Source organism: Myotis lucifugus, unplaced genomic scaffold (genome assembly GCF_000147115.1).
Source record: "Myotis lucifugus unplaced genomic scaffold, Myoluc2.0 scaffold_200, whole genome shotgun sequence".
NCBI lineage: Eukaryota > Metazoa > Chordata > Mammalia > Chiroptera > Vespertilionidae > Myotis > Myotis lucifugus.
The window spans coordinates 553,611-576,264 of record NW_005871248.1 but is presented as its reverse complement, the minus strand read 5'-3'; the positions used below and the strand labels follow the sequence as shown (position 1 = coordinate 576,264).

Below are 22,654 nucleotides of genomic sequence, written 5' to 3'. Positions count from 1 at the left end.
TAAATGAGTGGTGTGTTGTCATTTGTGCTTTTTCAGGGAGTTTAAGTTTGATACCTTAAAAAATGATGAAAACGCTGGCTTCTTAAAAGATTAGTTTTTGCCCTAACCGGTTTGGCTCAGTGGATAGAGCGTAGGCCTGCGGACTCAAGGGTCCCAGGTTCGATTCCGGTCAAGGGCATGTACCTTGGTTGTGGGCACATCCCCAGTAGGGGGTGTGCAAGAGGCAGCTGATCGATGTTTCTCTCTCATCGATGTTTCTAACTCTCTATCCCTTTCCCTTCCTGTCTGTAAGAAATCAATAAAATATATTAAAAAAAAAAAAAAGATTAGTTTTCACCAGTTTGCCAAAAGATCAGCATGTCAGCAACAACTCCTCTGAACTTTAATAAAAGGCAAATCCTGACGTGAGAATATAAAGAGCCACAACCCAAGAATGAAGCACCATAGTGATTTAATATAGATTATTTTTATGAGCTGAAATTATATCTCCATTAAAGAATGGCTAAAAGTTTGGGCCTTAAGATTAACAGTCAGGTGTACATTTTATCTCTCAATAGATATATGCTTTTTAAATTTAGAGAGTGGTTAAGGCCCTATACTTGTTAGGGGTGTAACGATAAGGCAGTATAAGTATTTTCCTCTAGCTCATCATGATGGTCTGACTTTTGATACTCCCTTTCCCTTTGGGTTGAGACTTTTGTAGTTATGCTTGGTCTTAATGCTTGCCTGACAGGGACCATAATTGTTTTAAAATAGGATGAAATTTTCAGGAATAGTGTAGCTGCTCTAGTAACTGTTAATCTCATAATCCAGGTCCAGTTTCCATGCAAGCCATAGTATGCTTCTTTAGGGATACTAAATTTGGCAGTTTCAAGGAGACCTGGGGATAAAGAGGATATATTGATTGGTTTAAATGTTGTTATTAGGAAATCAGTTTATTTTCATGTTTATATTTTTGACGATATCGTCCCTCACATATCTTTTATAATCTAGGTATTTCCTTAAGAATAGTATTAATATCTAACATTTGAGTTTTTGTTGTATGTCACTCCCTGTGTATGGTGCTGCATTATTTTATTTAGTTATCATGACAACCTTATGAGGTAGAGTTTATAAATAAGGAATCTGGAACTTAGAAGGTAACGAAGAGACTACTAAAGCAGTCTGAGTAAAAAATTTTGAAACATTGAACTAAAGCTGTGTTGTATGGGATGAAGATGAGAGAAGATGGATAAATTCTGAGACAATGCAGTGGAAGATTTGGTGGGAGTTGATAACTGACCAGAGAAGAATCATGGCAAAGGATCTAGGGTAATTGGGAATTTTGATTTGGGTAATTGAGTAGATGTATTGACTGAGAAAGGAATACTGGAGAATTATGTTAGGAGGATTGGATAGGAAGGATGAACTCAATTTTGGTAAAGATTTTAAGGTAGTTGAATATTTTCCAAGTGGCGATAACCTATCTAATAAAGAGGGCATATTGACCCTCATGCCATCGCAAAGATAGCGGTGCCCATAGCCAATAAGGAGGGAATATGCAAATTGACTGCCACGCCCTCAAAGATGGCAGCGCCCACAGCCAATAAGGAGGGAATATGCTAATTGACTGCCATGCTCTCAAAGATGGCGGTGCCCACAGCCACAAGATGGCCGGCAGGGGAGGGCAGTTGTGGGTGATCAGGCCAGCAGGGGAGGGCAGTTAGGGGTGACCAGGCCTGCAGGGGAGAGCAGTTAGGGGCAACCAGGCCGGCAGGGGAGGGCAGTTTGGGGGGACCGGGCCGGCAGGGGAGAGCAGTTTGGGGGGGGACTAGGCCGGCAGGGGAGAGCAGTTTGGGGCGACTGGGCCAGCAGGGGAGGGCAGTTGGGCGCGACCGGGCCGGCAGGGGAGGGCAGTTAGGGGCGATTGGGCTGGCAGGGGAGCAGTTAGGTGTCAATCAGGCTGGCAGGGGAGTGGTTAGGGGGTGATCAGGCTGGCAGGCAGAAGTGGTTAGGGGCAGTTAGGCAGGCAGGCAGGCGAGCAGTTGGGAGCCAGCAGTCCCGGACTGTGAGAGGGATGTTTGACTGCCGGCAGTTAATTTCGTGCACTGGGCCTCTAGTTTGGTATATAATTGGATATGTTGATCTAGAGTTTAGGAGATTAAGGGAATTTATGAATATAGTTATTTGAAGATTTAGAAGAGCTCACCACCCTGAGATTTATAAAATGAAAGGGTAGGAGAAAGTTGTGAGGAACATTATTACTTGAGATGGCATGCCCAAGAAGAGTAATTGAAACTAAGGGAAGAGTCTCAAGAATAAAAAGAAGAGTCAACACTGTCACATCACAATTGAAGGCTGAAGAGTGACCTTAGAAAAAGAAGAGGGATCTACAGAATGGTGGAGGCAGTATTGGACACAGTAAGTATGTACTAGCAGTCACAGTTAAACTTCAAAGGAGGTTGATTCTACAATTGCTGCTTATAAAGGGGCTTTTAAATTTTGTCTGCTGCCATTGAATAGTTGTTTCATTATAAAAATGACTAGTATATAGACATTATAGGAACCACAGGTATAGACAGGAACTATTTGATTTTATTTGGGGTATGCTCTGGTCTGCATGGCCATGCAATGATTTTATTTTGTTTGAATTATAAATGTCACTATTTTGCCAGTTCATAATATAAAATAGTGAACTTGGTGTATCTACTAAAGGCATGACTTTCCTTTTTCTTTCTTAAATAACTTGTTCCATCTTTTGTCATAGTCACTGAAGTAAAATACTAAGGAAAATACAGTGTGAATGGCTTTGTCCTTAGCCTCACTTTCCTGGAATCACCTTTAGTGAGGGTTTTTCAATGAAGCCAGGGTTTCAGTGTTACAGCAATATTATCTTAGACCTAAAGGAAATTTAAGGGCCAGTTACAGTGACTAAAGAGACTTCCAAGAAATGTTTGTCCCTGGATGTTGTTCTAGGTCTAGGTAGCCGAATAGGAAGGTACGACAGTTTCACAGCTTTTAGTCTTTCCAAGGCAACTGTTTTGGAATATGTCGTGGAACACTGGCAGTTTCTATTTGCTCTTGAATTTGTCATCATACTTGTATTTATTGCCCCTCCCAAGGTAATGGGAGCCTTTGGCCTAGGAGACTGTTTTCATGGTTCTATATAAAAGTCTATTATTTTAACAGTTTATAGAACTAACTGAAAGGCATTATTCTGGAATAGCAGTTACTCTCCTAATTTGGTAAAATTAGTTAGAGTTTAGAAATAAATTGGGAGATTAACATCTTACGTCATATTACACAGTTCTTGCAAACCATTCTGCCTCAACGAAGGACAGCAAAGCGAGTACAGTTGTCATCTATAAATAAAAGATTGGGGATATGTGTACAATGACTATTTCTAACATCTCTTGAATAATCATAGATCTGTCTTCCATAATTATGTGGAACTCTGCAAATGGACATCGTTGTGGATAGTTATTTAACACTTTGATGGACTGTTATGCCAGGATAGTAGAATCTTAAGAGTCATCCAACCTGTGATATATGGACTTCCAGCCTTTCTTGGACACTGTCAGAGGCAGGGAGCTCATTCCATTTATGAATATATCAGAAAGTTAAAGAAGACAAACTTTTTTATTTTGGGTGTGAGAGAATTTTAATACCAAATTAAATGGAAGGACAAGAACATACTGTAGACACAAGACAATTTAAAATCATAAACAAAATGTGAGGTAGACTAGTGAAATTCACCAAATTTTGGTTAAGAAAATTTTACAGTAATAAAGTTAACACAGGTGCCTCCTTTTCTAAAAAAAAAAAAAAAAAAAAGCATTTGCATAAATTACAGCCAAAAAAAACCTGAATACAACAATTCTAATTTTACTTTACATTCAGTATTAACCTGTGTGAACTGTCATTGTTCAACAGGTCCATAGGTTAATTATTATGGAGGCCTAGAGAACACATTCATGCCACAATGTTTCTAAGGAATGGCAAGGCTTGAAGCTGAACACACCAAGGTATGTATTAACAAATCATGGTGTCCTGTGCTTGTGCAATTTTATCCTTAAAGGAGAAGGACCTAACATTCTCTAAAGAATTATACTGTTAAGGTGATTTTAAAAGATTTAAACCTTAGTAAGAAAGACATTGAAAAGAATAGGCAGATCAATTTGAACTGTCTATCACTGGGGTGATGGTCTTTTGACTTTATTCTGGTATTTCCTTCCACAGGGTTAAATAGTATTTAAGAGATTATAATCACTTGATTTTTCAGAGTGCAGCCTTAACTAATACGGAGACCTGCATTTAAGTAACTACTTTAAAAATGTTCTTCAGACTATGAAGCCATAAAGCCAGAAGAAAACCTGAGAAGCCATCTGCCCCAGCCAGGTACAACTATTTTAGAATTATTTCAAGTATTTTATTTGCCCTATATAGTAATATAATTGGAATATTGCACAAACAGTGGGTTTCTTGATATCATTTGCATTAGGCCCTTTCAATCAAACAGGAACATTTGAAATACATTCATATCTAAATCAACCTACTTCAAAACGTACCTTTGCCAAAAATTCTGTTATACTAAAATTAGGGAGTATTTTTAAAGCATACATAAGGCAGATCAGATCCTCTTTTAAGGACAATTAAAAATGGGGTTTAAAAGAATTGTTCATTCAAAATACATTTAAAGCATCATAAGTAACTATATTAAAACCAAGAGATCTGCAAACCATTTTCAGGTTAGTATATTCCATCTTACTAGCTGTAAACTCCTTGTTATCACAAGCTAATAAAACTGGTCAATTAACACTATTTGTTCTAAGTAAATGCAGGCTTAGTAGACCCCCTTTCAGTAGTTTCAGGCCATAAATAAGATAATTCAAGTAAAAATGGCCATGTTAAGTGGGGATAAAGTGGTACATACGGGCTAATGAGAAAAATGTCAACAGGTTGTGTGATGAGAATTGGAGTAATTTAAGAGTAAACTTCCAAAAGATTTATTTCTAGAACATTTTCTAAAAATCTGTTTTTAATTTTAAAATAATGGTGAGAAATTTATAGAAACTTATGCCTCCTACTATTGATACTGAACAAACACTTCCCTTGCTGATTTTAATGAGTCAAAGACTTTTTAATGGAATCTTCCTTACTCCTTACAAAAGAATCTACTGAAAGACAGTTCTGTCTCTTTCTATGAGCGCATTTCCCTTTTCATCAATTTCTGTGTAGTTGTCAGTATAGGCAGATAAAATGTTCATTAAGTGTATCATTTATTTATTTATTTTTATTATTATTAAGGTATTACACATGTGTCCTTATCCCTAAGTGTATCTTTTAAAGGAAGCTTTGCTTGGGTCTCTGAAAAGAAACAAACTAGTTCCACTCCATACAGAGCCATTGCCTGACATGTAACTTTGCTGGTGTCAACTGCTTAATTACAACCAAGCAGGGTGGGCGTATGGTGACTGCCAAAAGTTCCTTAATTGGCTCAACTACTGAATCAGGTTTCTTATTATACAAGATTAATCACTGTTCCATATTCTCATAGACATGGTGTGCTTAGAGACTGGAAACATTTTTAAAGAATGGAAAAAGCAAAGTAATTTAAGCAAGGAGAAGCTGCTATATACACAGTGCCTGCTCTGCATTTACTGATTTGTTTGTTCAGTTTAAATAGTAAACTTTAAACTCCTGTGGAAATTTTGCCAAAAGTTTCAATACATATAAGATTATAAATCTTAAACTAACACTGCACAGAGAAAGACAAAGCTACTTCTTTTTTTAAATACAAATATCTTCTACATTCTATCATTTCAGACCCCTGAGTAATACTGTACCAAAGTACAGATCTGAAGAGAAACTGAGGGTTCAGGCCTCAAACGTTAATCTTCAATTAATTCCACACCAATGGTGTCTCATGTAACACATTCAGGCTAGCTAATGCTGAGAGTCAGCTTTACCCCTAACAAGGTGTAGTAGAAAACACAATGCAAACTCCATGTTCGTTCTCCAAAGTATATCCTCCTCAGGCTCCGCGGGCAGACCATGTCTTAAGTAATTGCATAACTGCCTAAGGTGGAGTTAACCTGAATGTAAGGTCCTGAAATGGAACTGAAAGAGAGTAATGCCCCCAAAGATTTGGGGCATTCTTTGGAGAACAGACAAATATGTTGCACTTTGCTCCACAGTGATTGTACTTTAAAGGAAAAAAAACCCAAATAATTGTTTCTGCCCCACTCCCCCTAGGCATCCTTTTGCTATTTTTGGTCTCTTCAAAAGTTCATACATGACGTCCAGTAAGAAAATACAGGGGCTTGTCTTCACTGCTGTTAGCAGTTTGAAATTCATCCCGGAGGCGGAACTGCCACTCGTCCTCTAGTTCTAAGCGGACAATTGTCTGGCGTAAGGAGCTTCTGTCTTGGCAAATGACACACAGGGTAGCACCTTTGGGAAAAAAAAGCAGAAGTGCAGTTTAGGCTCAGGAATTGATAAGGTACTTTACCACCTCTCTACAATGTATCCCCTAAGTCAGTGGTTCTCAACCTTCTGGCCCTTAAAATACAGTTCCTCATGTTGTGACCCAACCATAAAATTATTTTTGTTGCTACTTCATAACTGTAATGTTGCTACTGTTATGAATCGTAATGTAAATATCTGATGTGCAGGATGGTCTTAAGAGACCCCTGTGAAAGGGTCGTTCTACCGCCAAAGGGGTCATGACCCACAGGTTGAGAACCGCTGCCCTAAGTGAACACATCTGAGAACCAACATATTAGGAAAGTAACCCATCATTTAAATTTATTGTTTATTTTGAATAAGTAGTATTACAGATTCAAAAGTCTGAAGGAGTGTAAAGTGAAAAAACTCCCAATTACACCCTCCCTTCCCCCTGTGGTAACCAGTGTTAAAACCAATGCTATAATGTTTCTCATGTGTTACTCACAAGTAGGATTTCTCAAACTCAGCTCTATAGGACTGGATTATTCTTGGTTGTGGGGCTGCTCAGTTCTTTTGTTTGTTTTTTTAAAACAGCACATGATTATATTTAATACACAAGTTTGATACAACCAAAAAGTAAAACACCAGAGTAAAATAGTAATAAAAAACATGGTATTTCATTTGCAGTGCATGAGAAATGGTTAACATCTTTAGTCATAAACAAGCTCTTAAAAACCAATATCAGAGACAATATAATGCAAGGAAACTGGAAAAAATAAAATGAAGTAATACAAGTGATGATTAAGCATATACAATGATTTTGCTGAGCAGCGATGAAGAATAATTTCTCTGCAGTATCACAGTGAGCAGAGTAAAGACACTGGCACCTAATATTCTTCAGTTTTGAACAGTGTTGTACCGTTTGAACTCTCAAAAACACTGGGAGGCAGATTAATGAGAAGGATCTATAATTAGGAGAAAAGCTAGTTTTTAATCTACATATAAATTGAGTATTTTTAACAAGAGCAGTTCCAATTAATTGGAATTATTTCAACAAGTTAGTTGAATAAATTCAATAGGAATGATATAAAAGCATGTTTAATGCAGAGAAAATGTGTGGCCAGTGTAAGCGCCTAAAACACTATTTGCCTATCAATGTATCAGCACAACCCAGAAGGGTACACACAAACTCTATTAGCAGATGATAGCGTAGGGAGTACAGTCAGTCGTACTGTGATCTGTATATATGGGGTCTGGTGGGTACCAGAAATACTGAGGGGACATTTCACTTTGCAGTATTCCTGAAACTAATACAAAATAATATTGAATGTAATCTAATTGAAAAGTAAAAATTATATAAAATGGGGGAGGGTGAAATTAAAAGGAAAACAAAGGTACATAAAGTAATAACTACATACTTAACAAATTTCTATGTCGCCTAGAATCTAAAAAAGATTATTTTTAAAATATATTTTGATTTTTTACAGAGAGGAAGGGAGAGGGATAGAGAGTTAGAAACATCAATGAGACAGAAACATCGATCAGCTGCCTCCTGCACACCACCTACTGGGGATGTGCCCGCAACCAAAGTACATGCCCTTGACTGGAATCAAACCTGGGACCCTTCAGTCTGCAGGCCGACGTTCTATCCACTGAGCCAAACTAGTTAGGGCTAAAAAAGATTATTTTTAATGAATACATTTTAAATCTACTCTATGATAATAAGTAAAATCAGAAATATATGGGAGCCCTGGAGGAGGCCTCGCAATGGCATGTCCTAGGTTTCGGTATTAACGTCTCCAGCTTTCCATCTCCTGGATTCAGTCCAACAGCAACAAGGACAACAGTCAACATGCCTGCTTACAGTTCTCTCCATGCCACCCTTTAGGTCACCTTGGATATGAGCTTTCTCACTCTTGTGTTGCTTGACAGGGAGTGTCCATGGCCATGCTCAAGAGGCATTTCTGAGCCTTTCTGAAGACTGGGTGTTTCAGATGGTGGCAGAAGCAATGGCACGCGTCCTGTTCTGTCATCACATGCATATCACCAGGGGGGCTGCTCTGTTCTTATAGGATGTCTAGGAACATCCCTGGCTCCTACCTACTATATTGCCAGCAGCAGCAGTGTGACAACCTAAATATCTCCAGATGTTGTCAAATGTCCCCTGCAAGGCAGTCACCCCCCACTACTGCTCCAGATGTGTGGGTTTTTTTTGGTGTGTGTATAATTACCTAATTTCACCTATACTCATAAAGTGGTAATATGCTGTAGTGTACACAGTATTCTGACCTTACTTTTTTCACTGACCTCAGAGGTCATCTTGTCAGGATTATTCGTGATGCCTGATTTACAGTTTGTTCTTAGGTAAATCTAACTAACTCTTTGTATAGTGCATACTTGTCATAACTCAGTAACCTGATTTTTATTAAAATTAGGTTATATGAGAAGCATTACTTCTCTTCTTGCATCGATTCCTTCCTAAACTTAATAGTGGTGAAACATTTAATGTCACAAATCTGGCTATTCATCTAGTATTCATCTTAGTATATCAAGACTTGATTCCTCAGTTGAAACCAAGATACTCAATTTACTGGCAAAAAATGACTGTTAAAGTGCTTTTTAAAATATATTTTTCACCTTTGTATTTTGTCCAATGGGAACCAATAGCATTCACAAGCAAAATACTAAATTTGATTTACCTTTTAGAAATTTAAATTTCTTAAGAAGATCAGCACCTACAAAAGAGTCACAGAGGTACAAGAGGAGTCCACTGAAAAACACCCCTTCACAGTTGACATTGCTGGAGTGGGGTCTGGAGCTGATGTAGCATATGGCCACCTGGAATGATCAAGCAGAAGGAGCATGGGCATTTCAGAAGCAAAATGTCTGCACTTTACCTGAATGCGTCAGTATCTTCCTCTTTAGCTGTCTGTTTCAGGATAAGGGAAAAGGGTTTTTTTTTTGTTTGTTTTATTGAAACTTAAATGAGTTTGTTATTTAAGCTTTGCACCTCTTCTATTTAGTGTACCAAGGTTTAACATATTTAAAGCTTCTAGTTTATTTCTCATAATCAGAGATGGTTATGAAAGAATTAGTTGTAAGAAACAAAATAAGCCCCTCCATCTAAGAGTGTTTATAAAATAAAAAAGCCGCCTTCCACAGAAAGGCATACTGAGGAAAGATAAAATGTTTAGATCACCTTATTAGTGAGAGTAAACATTTTTAATCAGCTTTTCATGTAGATAGACTTAAATTTTCAATTGGTTAGAAGCTTCAAACTGCATGAATTAAATTTTTAGGTCTGTATGGCTTCCATGTAACCATAGAAATTACAGGTAAGTGAATGAGATAGTTGGAGGACCTTGAGAAGGATGGAATGACTAAAATGTGGGCCAGACTGCTTGGGTTCGAGTACTGGTTCCTTGAGTAGTTGTGTGACTCTGAGCAGTCTCCTTCATTTCACCATATTTCATCTTCCTGCTCTGTAGAGATGATAGTAGTACCTGATTCATAGGACTATTTTGTGAATTAATATAAACAGTAAGTATTCAGTGAGTGTTAGCTGCTGTTAGTAGTAGTGGTATTGGGATTTTGTTGTCCGACATCTAAAGCCCTGGATCTTGGGATGGAAGAGTTGGGAAACCTGGGCTGGACATGTAACTTATGTTGATACCATGAAAGTGTGGTATCTGATGTAAGGCTCCTTCTACTTATAAAATTCAACAATTCATGTCCAACCCACAGTGTAGACTTGTGAGAATGTAAAATATTTACAGTTAAATTTTAAAAATCAGTTTTAAAAAAAAAACTATTTCAGAGAGGAAGAGAGAGGGAGAGATAGAAACATCAATGATGAGAGAGAATCACTGATTGGCTGCTTCCTGCACACCCCCTACTGAGGGGATTGAGCCTGCAACCCAGGCATATGCCCTTGACCGGAATCGAACCTGCGCCCCTTCAGTCCGCAGGCTGATGCTCTATCCACTGAGCCAAGCCGGCTAGGGCTAAAAATCAGTTTTCAAAATTAAATATAATTGGTTTCAGTCTTTAGAGATTGTCAACACATGTAAAGAAAAAAAGGCAAGAAGAAATGTAGTATACCAAAATGTTATTGTTCCTATTACAAGTGATTTCATTTTCTAATTTATACCTTTTATTTTTTAAATTCTTTACAAGGAAGATATGTTCTTGAATAGAATAAAATAGAATATTTAAAAACAGTACTGATAATACCAACAGAAAGCTTAGTGGTAGAAGCTGTTTAAGTCTTGAAGGCTATTGGCTATCAGTGGTCAGAAGCCTAAAGGTACAACTTGCAAATTTTTTTATAAAGTAAAACTGATGGAGAACTTGAGACAGAGAAGAGAAAGAATGACAAATAAGGAAATCATGGAAAAGAATGAAGTGCAGGAGTGGAAATGACAATGATAAAGGTCTCCATGATACCTTAAATTGCTCAGCAATCATTGAGCTCCTCTTATGTGCCTACAATAGTGGGTAAGACATAGTGGTCCTCTGGCATGGGGAGAAATACCATCACATGATTAAAATATCTGATGAGTGGATTAAAAAACTGGTATATCTACACAATGGAATGCTACACTGTTGTAAAAAAGAAAGAATTCTTACCATTTCCAACAGCATGGGTGGACCTGGAGAATATTATGCTAAGTGAAATAAGCCAGTCGGAGAAAGGTAAATATCACATGATGTCACTCATTTGTGGAAAATAATGAACAAAAAACTGATGGACAAAAATAGATCCAGAGAAGCATCGAACAGACCACCCAACCTCAGAGGGAAGGCGGGGGCGGGGGGGGGGTAAGAGATCAACCAAAGGGCTTGTATGCATGCATATAAGCATAACCAATGGACACAGGCAGTAGGGGGGTGAGGGCATGTGCTGGGGGTGTGAGTGGCTGGGGAGAAGTTAATGGGGAACAAAGGAGACATGTAATATTTTAAACCAGCGGTCGCCAACCAGTAGTCCATGAGGTCTGGAAGGTTGGCAACTGCTGGTTTAAGGAAACCTTTGGAGCAGCGGTTGCCAACTGGTGGTCTGTGAGGTCCGAAAGGTTGGCGACTGCTGCTTTAAACAATAAATAATTTTAAAATAAAATATCTGATACATGTGATTGGGGGGGAGCAAACAACTGTTTCTGCCCAGCTGAGGTAGTAGGCTTCTCAGCAGAGCTGACCTCAGAGCTAAGCTTTGAGTGTTCACTGGCTTATTGTGGAGAGGTGAAATGTGTATGGGGAGGGATGACTACCATTGCACCTTGTGTAAGCCTTTGCATAAATGAGTCTGTTACAGGTTCCTTTTTGTCTTTTTCAAATGGGAACTAAAATGGAAAATAAATGGATGGAAGTGGGTAAAGCACAGTACTAGCCCACTCCCCCTTTACCTCTGGTCCAATGTTAAGATAGCAATCAACAGCTAACACAGGACTCTTGAAGTTCCGGATGGCTTTGGGGAAGAGTTTGTATGAGGCGTGCTGAAGGAACTTCTCCAGAAGGAACTGCGCAGGGGCTGCCAGTAATGTGTGTTCACTGTCGGGAGCACAGACATACTGAAGGGGCAGGATGGGTGCTAAGCTCTCTGACACCTGAAACGAGAGCCGAGATTATCATGGAAAATGTGTTTGTCAGTGGATGAAATAGGCAAGGAAACTGCATTGCATTCTAGCAGTCCCCAAATAATAGTACAACAGTGACAAGTGCTAGGCTCAAATGTAAGTCTGTCCTTGGGTTCTGAAAATGTTTTTCACTTACTACAGAACAGTACTGTCGTATCTAACAATTTACCCACAGCAAGAACAGGAGACAATGGAAAAGCAGGCTTCTTTGAAAGTTACTGCATTTAGCAAGTACATTGTGAGGACCAATAGGAAGCCTATTATAGTGCTCTGGATGTGGATGGGATTTATCACAACTGAGAGAGAAAAAAAGCAAAGGTTTCTAAGCTTACTGGGGATCCATGTTATAAATGATCAGATACCAGTATCTCTTAAACAGAAAAGGATAGCCCATGGAATTTGCAGCCTTAACAGGTTTTGATCTGTTACTTTTTCTGTTTTTAATCATTTTTATTTTTCAATTACAGTTGAAATAGATTAGTTTCAGGTATACACCCCAGTGATTAGACATTATATAACTTATTAAGTGATCATCCCAATACATCTTGTTACCCATATGACACCATACAGTTATTAGAATATTATTGACTATATTTCCTATGCTGTGCTTTACACTCCCATGACTATTCTGTAACAACCAATTTGTACTTAGTCTGTTCACTTTTTTCACCCAACCCCCAACTCCCTCCCATCTGATGACCTTCAAAATATACTCTGCATCTAAGTCTGTTTCTGTTCTGCTTCTTGAGTATATTGCTTGTGGATATCATGGGGTACAGGTGCGCTGGATCTGTGGACTCCTGGGAGGTGCAGGCCGAGGTCAGCTGCCTTTTGTGTTCTGGCTGGTGCCATCCGGTATGAGCTACAAAGCAATCTGCAGATGGCTGCTACTTTTCCTGGGTTTGGAGGTACCCAGGTGGGGCTAAGCTGTGAACCAAGGCCAACTGCTATTGCCAGGCCTGGGGCCACTTCATGAGAGGTATGGGCCAGACACTGCTTGTTTGAGAGATTTTAGGCAAGTCTGAAGCATGAGCCAAGACAGGCCATTTGTTTGAAAAAGCCACTGGAAATAGCTTGGGTGGGGTGGGATCTCCAGGAATTACCAGGGCAGGCAGGAAAACACTGAGCCAAGTTGATGGAGACTCAGATATGGCACCTGCCTGTCATCTCTGTGTGTGAGAGGTGGGGGAGGGAGGGAAGGTGTCTAAGAAAAGGAACAATGGCCTCTGCCAGCGCGCCCCCCCCCCCCACTCTTACCCTAATGCCAAACAATTTAGTTCCTCCCTGTATATCCCTGTACCATTTTAGCTGCTGTCCCAGCACTGGTGCTCAGAGGAAGTGTGTGCAAGTAAGTCTATGTGTGGGCCCTTTGAGAGGAACTCCAGCAGCTCTTTGTCTTAGCCACAATTCCCACTGGTTTTTACAGCCAGAAGTTATAGGCACTTCTCTTCCTGGCATTGGAACCCTGGGCTGGGGGTCCTGGTGTGGGGCCAGGATCCTTTGCTCCTCACAGGGGACCTCCCCAGCCGAGAGATCCTTTCTGACTTTTGACCAGCCCATTCTGTGTCTGCTCTTACCAGTCTTCATGTGGCTTCTTCCTTAAATCCCTAGTTGTAGGACTTCTATTCAGCTAGATTTCTGGTGGATCTGAATGATGGTTGTTCTATAGTTTAGTTGTAATTTTGATGTGGTTGTGGGAGAAGGTGAGTACCGCATTTTACCTATGCCACCATCTTGACTGGAAGTCTCTGGTCTTTTATTTTCTTGACAAGCATCTTGATTTACATTTCTCATGTATTACATAAAAAATACAGAATGTTAAGTTTGAAACTGAATCCTTCACAAATCCTTGAAGGAGTTGTGAAGCCTTAAATCTAAAGAGAAGTAATTTTGTTGTATTTTCAAATGTTATGTCTGGCTGTAGATGAGTCCTCAGCAAGGGAAATGAGGACTGCAAGTGCAAATTTGGCATTAAGGACTCCTCACTTTCTAAGCACAAGTGGCAAGTGCTTAATGCCAGTACCTAATAACAAAGATAACAATTAAGAAATTGTTGTCTTAATTCCAATAGTAGAATCAAGCTTGCATACTTACCATGATCTTTGGTTTAATGATAAAGTCCCTTTGCCCTCCAACCTGAATGTGTTTCTTCATGAGACTGAAGTTATTAAAACGACAGATGAGCAGGCCACTGCTGTTTGTTCTCAGGTTAAAGTCAACGTCTTCACAGAAATACCTAAATCATAATCACAATAGGTTTCTTTGGCTACCTGACACATCTCAACCATGATCATTACACACAAAGAAATAAATGTGTGGCAGATGTTAAGAGACAGCCTCAAACAGAATCAACTTTGCTTTCTTGTAGAGCTGGCCCTCCTAACACTTGCCTGTGTGAAGCCCCTGATTTGGGAATTACAGCCATTAAATAAAGGAGGAGTGAGGAGAGTTTGGTCCCAGACATTTTTTGGGGACCTTAGGCTCCTTGAACCGAACTAGACTGCACATTCTATATACTCTTGCAAGACGGGAGTGCATAGGTGCTCCAAGTTTTTAAATTCTGGCTGCAAATAGGATGAAGCATCTGTCAAATTTAAAACAAGTAAAATAGCTACAGAATATTCTAGTAGCTACAGGATTGGGGGTTGACATAAGAGGGGCTTTATAGTCCCTGGCTTTTCTTTGTTTGGCCAGATCAGATTTTCCAGGATATGGACATAATTTATTCAGGAGGCAAGGCCAAGGTTAGCCTGCTCATTCTCACTTACTGGCTTTTCTACAGGATCCAGACCTCTGGTCTGACATTTGGAGAAAGTGATTACCTTCTGAGGTCAGAGGAAGAAGGAAGAATTAACCTTCAGTGGGCTTATGGGTCCACACACTGACTGGTGTTGATTCAACAGTTTGTCCCTGTTTCAGTTTTTGTTGAATAATGAGATCGCTGAAACATTTCCCAAGCATTTTATATTGTAACACCTGTTAAGGATTTGGGTCAGTTTGAAGGATGGTGAAGGGACACTTTGAGACTTGATTCTCCCCCTTTCTTCTTGTCCATGTAAAGAGATTCTCAGTTTTCAATTAAAGACAGAAACAGGAATAAAAAACAGGCTAGAGCTGGGTAGAGACAATGACTAGGGTTACTTGCACCCAAGAGCCTGACTACCTGTTGAAGTCGTACTGCACATTCTGAGTCAGGTCTATGTTGAGGAGAATGAAATCGTGCACGTGGCACCTGGAGAACGGGACCCTCAGACTCTGGGAAGCCAGCTTGCTGCTCCATTTCTGTATACCCAGGATTGCATAGTGGATGATTTTTGGTGTTGCTTCAATGTGCTGTAAGACACTCTTCAAGGACACATTCTTACTGGAAACTCCTGCTTCCATGGGCTGGCTATGAAATGTAAAGTTAGTTTATATAAGTTATCAATAAATATTATTGAAAACAGGGTCATTTATGAAGGGCCAACACTACTATACAGTATTAATATCTGTGATATAATTAGCTCATTTACTTTCTCTTAGCCTGGAATGGAGGAAGGTATCAAGCCCAGTTTTCATACTGCCAGACTGCTAATTTTAGGAAACTGCCTCTAGGGGGTGGGGTGCATCACTTTAAGACTGAGAAACAAAGCCAGCCCCTGCCTCAAAGTGAATAACGAGCGGTAAGTTACCAGAGTGAGGTAGCCCGAGGTCAGAAGTATACTTCCTAGTTCTGGTAATTATTGTATAATGGAATATTTGAGAACGTCACTGACTTCAAATCCACAAGGACACAAAATCACAACGTTTGAATTGGAAGGGCCTAGAAATCTGGCTGTGTTTCAACGAGGGTGTTATTGACATCTGGGGCCATTTCTTGTGTTGGACTTTCCCATTTTTATTATCCTTCTGGTTCTCATGGACCCCTCACCACTGCCCCAAGAGGAAAACCTCTGAGACTGCCCCAACCATAATTTTACAGGTGATGAAATTGAGAAAGGTGAAATAATTTTCCCTTTCATCCAGATAACATGGCAAAGCTGGGGCTAAAAAGCAGGTTCCCTGATTTAGAAGCCAATGACTTTTTTTTTTTTAAATCTTCACTCCAGGATATTTGTCCATTGATTTTTAGAGAGAGGGAAAGACAGAGAGAAATATTAATGAGAGAGAAACACATCGATTGGTTGCCTCCTGCACACGCCCTGACTAGGGCCCAGGCCAAGGAGAAGCCTGCAACCAAGGTACGGGCCCTTGACCAGAATCAAACCCAGGACCCTTTAGTCCTTAGGCCAACACTCTCTCCACTGAGCCAAACCAGCAAGGGCTGGACTTTCTAAACAAAACATACTCTCAAAAGATTTATAGCTAACCAAAGCCATGATGCAGAAATGGTCCGGGAATTTAATGGCATACTGAATGTCTAAATTTTTAAAAAAATGTACTTGTGAGGGTGGTCTTGTGGATGAACGTTCTGCTCTGGAAAGCTATACCTCTTCTATTTACTTCCATGCATAACTGCAGCCAAGGAGAGGATCTTCTCAATAGGACTGCTCGGGAAGTACCACTACCTGGTCTGCTCCTGAACACTGTGAATGTTCCACAGGACACATGAGTCATCCATCACAACGATGAAAGGCCAGACACACTGGCGTTTAATTCCCAGCTCTTCCAGGCGGTTCCTCTCCAGTTCCAGGTTGTGGTATGACAGCTCCTTAATGAGAAACCTGGCAGCACCTGGAAGGCAACACAAGTACAGCTGCACGTCCTTCACTCAGGAAGCCCCACAGACAGCTCACACTCTCCACAGGCATGCCTGTTCACATGGTGACCACTGTGAGCAGGGTCAACTAGATTTTCAGAGCAAACGTTAGTGTAGGTAAAAATCACAGAGGAAGTCTTTAAAATGCAGACTCCTGGAGCCTAACACCAAAGATTCACTTGAGTAGGTCTGATAAGGGGACAGAAACCAGAGATGTCTGATGATACAGATGATTCATGAACTACACTTTGAGGAATATAGCAAGAATCCAGTTTCCCTGATAGGACAAAGGATGCCACATGGAGGAAACTGATTACTAGTCAGTTTCTGAAAGTCATGATAAGAGGCTCTGTCTCAGAAGCAGTCTCTCACATGTCCTGCACTAGGGAGTAGCCAGAGCCTGCGGTTAGTGGGTATGCCACTTACACTAATGTGTTCCCTGCTTTAGATAACTTTAGGAAATTGGTAGCATCTTCTCTGAAGATGATTCTGGAAACTGGCATTTTTTTCCTATTTTTTTTTTTTTTGCAAGAGGCTGTGTGGTATAGTGAGTAGTAGAAAAGACTGGAGCCAAGCTGCCTAGGTTTGAATCCTGATTCCACCACTTTCTAACTTTGACAATGAACAAATTAACTCCCCTGTGCCTTGGCTTCTCCACCTGTAAGAAGGCAATGATAGCATCTACTTCGCGAATTGTACGGTGCTTGGGATAGTGCCTAGCATGTACTAAGTACTCAATGAATGCTAGCAATTAAGATGATTGTCAAGCCAGTCAGAGAAAGACAAATATCACATGATCTTACTTATATGTGGAATCTAATGAACAAAATAAGCTGATGAACAAAATAGGTCCAGAGGCATGGATGTATGTAACAAACTGACACATCTCAGAGGGGTGAGGGGGATGAGAAGAGATTAGCCAAAAAACTTACATACATATATGCATAGCCCATGGACACAGACAATAGTGTGGTGAAGTCCTGGGGTGGGCAGGGGCTAGTGGAGGAGTGCAAAGAGGGGGGAGTAGGGGATATCTGCAATACTGTCAACAATAAAAAATATATATTAAAGATGATTATCACCAGGCATTAGCCAAATTTTATGAGTGGCCCACCCTAAAATGAAAACAAAATGTAGATAATGAAATGAAGGGTAGTAAAGCTAGCAAGTCTAACCAGGAAAACTATTTGAATAGATGAAGAGAAATAGGATTTAGGAAAATATACTGTCTAAGAGCATGAATGTAATAGTTTACATTCTCAGCATAATAAGGATCATATATGAAAAACCCACAGTAACATACTCAGTGGTGAAAGACTGAAAGCTTTTTCTCTAAGATCAGGAATAAGACAAGGATGTCCACATTAAGATGATCCTGGAAATCATAGCCAGAGCAATTTGGCAAAAAAGAAATAAAAGGCATCCAAGTTGTAAAGGAAGAAGTAAAAGTATCTCTCTTTGTAGGCAACATTATCTTGTATGTAGAAAACCCTAAAGATTTCACACACACAAAAAGCTGTTAGAATAAAGTGAGTCAGTGAATACAAAACCACTCAAAAGTCAGTTGGGTTTATATAACAATAATCTAAAAGGGAAATTAAGAAAACAATATAATAGCCGAAACCGGTTTGGCTCAGTGGATAGAGCGTCGGCCTGTGGACTGAAAGGTCCCAGGTTCGATTCCGGTCAAGGGCATGTACCTGGGTTGCGGGCACATCCCCAGTGGGAGATGTGCAGGAGGCGGCTGATCGATGTTTCTCTCTCATCGATGTTTCTAACTCTCTATCTCTCTCCCTTCCTCTCTGTAAAAAATCAATAAAATATATTTAAAAAAAAAAGAAAACAATATAATAGTACCAAAAGAATATGATTATTAGGAATAAATGTTTCATCAAGGAGGCAAAAGACTTGTACACAGAAAAGCACAAAACACTGCAGAAGAAGTTAAGTAAGACTCAAATGGAAAGGCATCACATGTTCAAGGATCAGAAGATGTAATATTGTTAAGATGTCAATATTACCCAAGGCAGTCTACAGATTTAATAGAATCTCAATCAAAATCTCAATTTTTTTTTTTCAGAAGTAGAAAGTCCATCTTTAAATTCATATGGAATCTCAAGGGACGCTGAGGAGCCAAAACAATCTTGAAGAAGAACAAAGTTGGAGGTCTCTTAGCTGATTTCAAATTTACTACAAAACTACGATCATCAAAGCAATGTAGTAGTGGCATAAAGATAGATATATAGACAAATGGAATAAAAATACTGAGCCCAGCACTATACTCTTGCATATATGCTCAAATGATTTGACAAAGGCACCAAGACCATTCATTAGGGAAAGAATAGTCTCTTTAACAAATGGTGTTGGGAATGAAGTTGGACCGTTATACTATGTAAAAAAATTAAAATGGATCAAATAACTAATGCAAGAACCAAAACTATAAAACTTTTTTTTGTTGTTAATCTTCATCTGAGGATATTTTTCCATTGATTTTTAGAGAGAGTGAAAGGGAGGAGGAGGGGAGACAGAAGCATTGATGTGAGAGAGACACATCGATTGGTTGCCTCCCACACCCACTTGGACCAGGGCCGGGGATTGAGCCTGCAACCGAGGTACAGCCCTTGACTGGAATCGAACCCGGGACCCTTCAGTCCATGAGTCAATGCTCCATACACTGAGCCAAATCAGCAAAACTATAAAACTCAGAAATGGGGAAAGCTTGATGATGCTGGATTTGGCAATGATTTTTTGGATCTGACACCAAAGCACAGGCAACAAAATAAAAAATATAAGGCCAGACTATGTAAACATCTGAAACTTCTGTGCAAAGGACACAACTGTGAAAAGGCAACCTACAGATTGGGAGAAAATATTTACAAACCATATATCTGATGAGGGGTTAAATATCCAGAATATATAAAGAACAACAAGTCAACAACAACAAAATCAACCTGATTAAAAAATAGGCAAAGCACATGAATAGATTCTCCCAAGAAAATATACAAATGACTAAAACGCACATGAAAAGACACATGACATCACTAATTAGGGAAGTGCAAATCTAGTCACAATAAGATCCACCTCACAGCCATTAGGATATGAGGATATGGAAAGACAAATGATTCTGCACTGTTGGTAGGAATGTAAAATTGTACAGCCATTATGGAAAACAGTATGCTACTTCCTCAAAAACTTAAAAGTGGAATTTTATGATTCAGCAATTCCACTTCTGGTTATATCCAAAAGAACTGAAAACAGGTCTTGAAGAGATATGTGTACACCCATGTTCAAAACACCATTATTCACAGTAGCCAAAAGGTGGGGAGCAACCAAGTGTCCACTGATTGGTGAATGGGTGAAGAAAGTGTGTAGACATACAGTGGAATATTGTTCAGCCATAAAAAGGAATTAATGGTACTGAGATTCAGTTTTGCCAGAGGAAGAGTTTTGGAGACTGGTTGCACGACAATGTGGGTATACTGAACACTGCTGATCTGTACACTTAAAAATGGCTGAGATGGTAAGTTTTATGTAATGTGTTTCTTATCACAAGTAAAATTGAAAAAAGATATTTGCATTAATTTCATTTGCATATATATTGGCTTTTCTCCCCCCAAATTTGCAAAAATGGCAAAGCTAGCACTAAGGAAATTCAGGCAGATCTGGGATGAGGAAACTTTTTTTACCTAAAGGTCAATAAAGCAGAGGAAGGGGTAATTTGAGGATCAGATTCATATAGAAAAATATTTTAGTTTGGGGATATGTGGTTTTGGGAAGGATAAAGGATCAGAAATATGTAAAAATCTTAATTGCTATAAAGTGATAAACATGGAAAATAAAATTGCATCAAAATAATAAACCAATTTTAAAAAATACTCTAATCCTGTATTAAGGCTAAGGTTTAAGAACGTGAAAAGGAGTGGAAAGGAGAACAAATGAAGAGACCTAATAAGAAGAGGAGAGAGATGAACAGACAGAGGGAGAGGCAGCAGTGAAGTGGGACAATAAGGGCAAGAGAGACCCTGGAAAGGAGGACCATGTAGACTTAGGGAAACTTCTCGGGTCTCATTTGCTGTTCACTCCAGGTCTGAGCTGGATGTTCTTACTTCCCTCAAAAGTGTCAATTAGCGGCTCTTGATCCTCAGCCCTTCTGAGACTCTGCACGAAGTCAGACACCCACAGAAGCGGGTCAGAAAAATGATTAAGAACTACGATGCGAGAAGTGACCAGACAGTACTGCTCTAAACTACTGATCCAGTTTGAGGTAAATGGAGGCATTCTAGATTTCTCCAGTGCCTCCCTCAACAACCCTGTCACACTCAGCAACCAAGTGCCCTCCCCTTGGAGGAAATCAGCCCATTGCTCTTAAACCCTGTGGGGAAAGGCAGGAAAGACATCTTCCAGGCACTGTTAAGATGACTGCCACAGTTCCTGGTTGTATAGAACCCCCTAGAACTTGCCACGCACCTTAAAAATGATTAGGGACCCCTTTGGGCACCTCTTCAGATGCCTCCAGACTACCCTCTCACTGTCACATTCCTGCTGCTGGTGTGCCCCGCCCAGGAACCTCTACTACTTCAAGCCCTCCCCAGGGTGCTCAATACACCAGTGACTTCTTTAGTTACTATAGTACTCAGAAGTGAAAAGTTCTGCAAAACTGCAGATACAGGAAAAATAAACATTTAAAGAGGAGTAGAAGTCCTTTGGTCAGGAGGGCAGGACACTTTTCAGAGGCAGGGGAACCGTTGAAAGTTTCACACCCAGGGAATGGAGCTTATCGTTCAGCCCTGCTCCCTATCCCTGGGGGCCCTTACCCACGCCTGCGTTATTGAACGTGCCGGGAAGCACAAGCATGATGTGGTTGGGCCAGTACTTGCGGTACAGCGGCATCTCATATTCTTTGACCACTAGAAGATGCAGGTGGCTGATGCCCTCCATGGCGTGAAAAAGGTTTAGGAGTCCATGCTCATGGCGACCACTGGAAGGAGTGAAAATAGGGCTCTTGACCGCATTCAAATTCTGTTGAAAGAAAAAAACAAAAACAAAAACCACAGGCCAAAAAGGGAAATTAAAACCCTTAGATTTAAGAAGCTTCGAGAACCTGATATAGTACCTGATAGTCCTTGTGTCCAGATACTATCACCCACCTTGTCTGAAACCAGGGGCAGTCGCATGCTCTCCAGGTGTTTGCCCTGATTGCTGAAGACAAAATGACTCTCTTTGGATTTGGGAATGATGAAATAGAGCTGCACCTCTTCTCCCAGCATGGAGGAAGAGAACGTGAACGCGTGGAGGGTGGAGTCAGACATCTACATTTGCAAAGAAGGAAAGGACTGTAAGCTCACAGTTGACAGACTTCAAGGCCACGTGCTAAGGTTGTTATTGAGAACGTGTACCTCCCACAGGACCTGGCCGTGGACAGGGTTGGAAAGGCAAATCCTTCATCTTCGGTAGCTGCCGCTGGTATGAGTGTCAAGCATCTTGCCCCGACACAGCCTGTCCGTGGGTGGCTTGGCACTGTCTTTGCAACCCCAAAGAGGCCCTGGATACGACTCTCACTTGCTACTTTTCCCATCATTTGTACTTAAAGATGCTCTGGCAGAAAACAGATACTATGGGGTACCGGCTCACCTTCCGTGTTCCTCCCTTTCAGTTCTTTCTAAATAAAAGAGTAAACACGGACTCCTCTGTATGCCTAGTGGTCACAACCACCCCATGCTAGAAATAAGGATATGATTAGCTTGGTGCAAATCAACAAACTTGTTTACTGCTTCAAGGGCCCGCCATATAGATTTGTTAGATAACAGCACCATTTTCATCAACAACCCAAAGGGGGTTTCACTAAATATGTCAT

General features: G+C 40.1%; 1 protein-coding gene and 1 long non-coding RNA gene across 4 annotated transcripts in view; one reads left to right on the top strand and one right to left on the bottom strand.

The window, feature by feature from the left end:
* Window positions 1–4,321: 4,321 nt before the first annotated feature.
* LOC111827679 lies at window positions 4,322–19,265 on the top strand. Of its 3 annotated transcripts, none has more exons than XR_002831340.1 (3): window positions 4,322–4,377; window positions 9,133–9,331; window positions 18,881–19,265. It is a non-coding gene; the product is annotated as an uncharacterized LOC111827679 (long non-coding RNA). The 3 variants fall into 3 exon arrangements; XR_002831339.1 differs by lacking the exon at window positions 18,881–19,265 and adding an exon at window positions 16,563–16,696; XR_002831338.1 differs by lacking the exon at window positions 18,881–19,265 and adding an exon at window positions 11,854–12,791.
* GREB1L (growth regulation by estrogen in breast cancer 1 like) overlaps window positions 4,376–22,654 on the bottom strand; it is a 127,647-nt gene continuing 109,368 nt past the window's right edge. The window contains exons 27-34 of the mRNA XM_006097390.3: window positions 21,948–22,109; window positions 21,615–21,819; window positions 16,610–16,775; window positions 15,226–15,453; window positions 14,157–14,298; window positions 11,832–12,032; window positions 9,126–9,264; window positions 4,376–6,432 (exon numbers count right to left, since the gene is read on the bottom strand). Of these exons, the coding sequence (XP_006097452.1) occupies window positions 6,269–6,432; window positions 9,126–9,264; window positions 11,832–12,032; window positions 14,157–14,298; window positions 15,226–15,453; window positions 16,610–16,775; window positions 21,615–21,819; window positions 21,948–22,109 (1,407 nt within the window). The 3' untranslated portion in view covers window positions 4,376–6,268. The remainder of the gene's footprint in view (window positions 6,433–9,125; window positions 9,265–11,831; window positions 12,033–14,156; window positions 14,299–15,225; window positions 15,454–16,609; window positions 16,776–21,614; window positions 21,820–21,947; window positions 22,110–22,654) is intronic.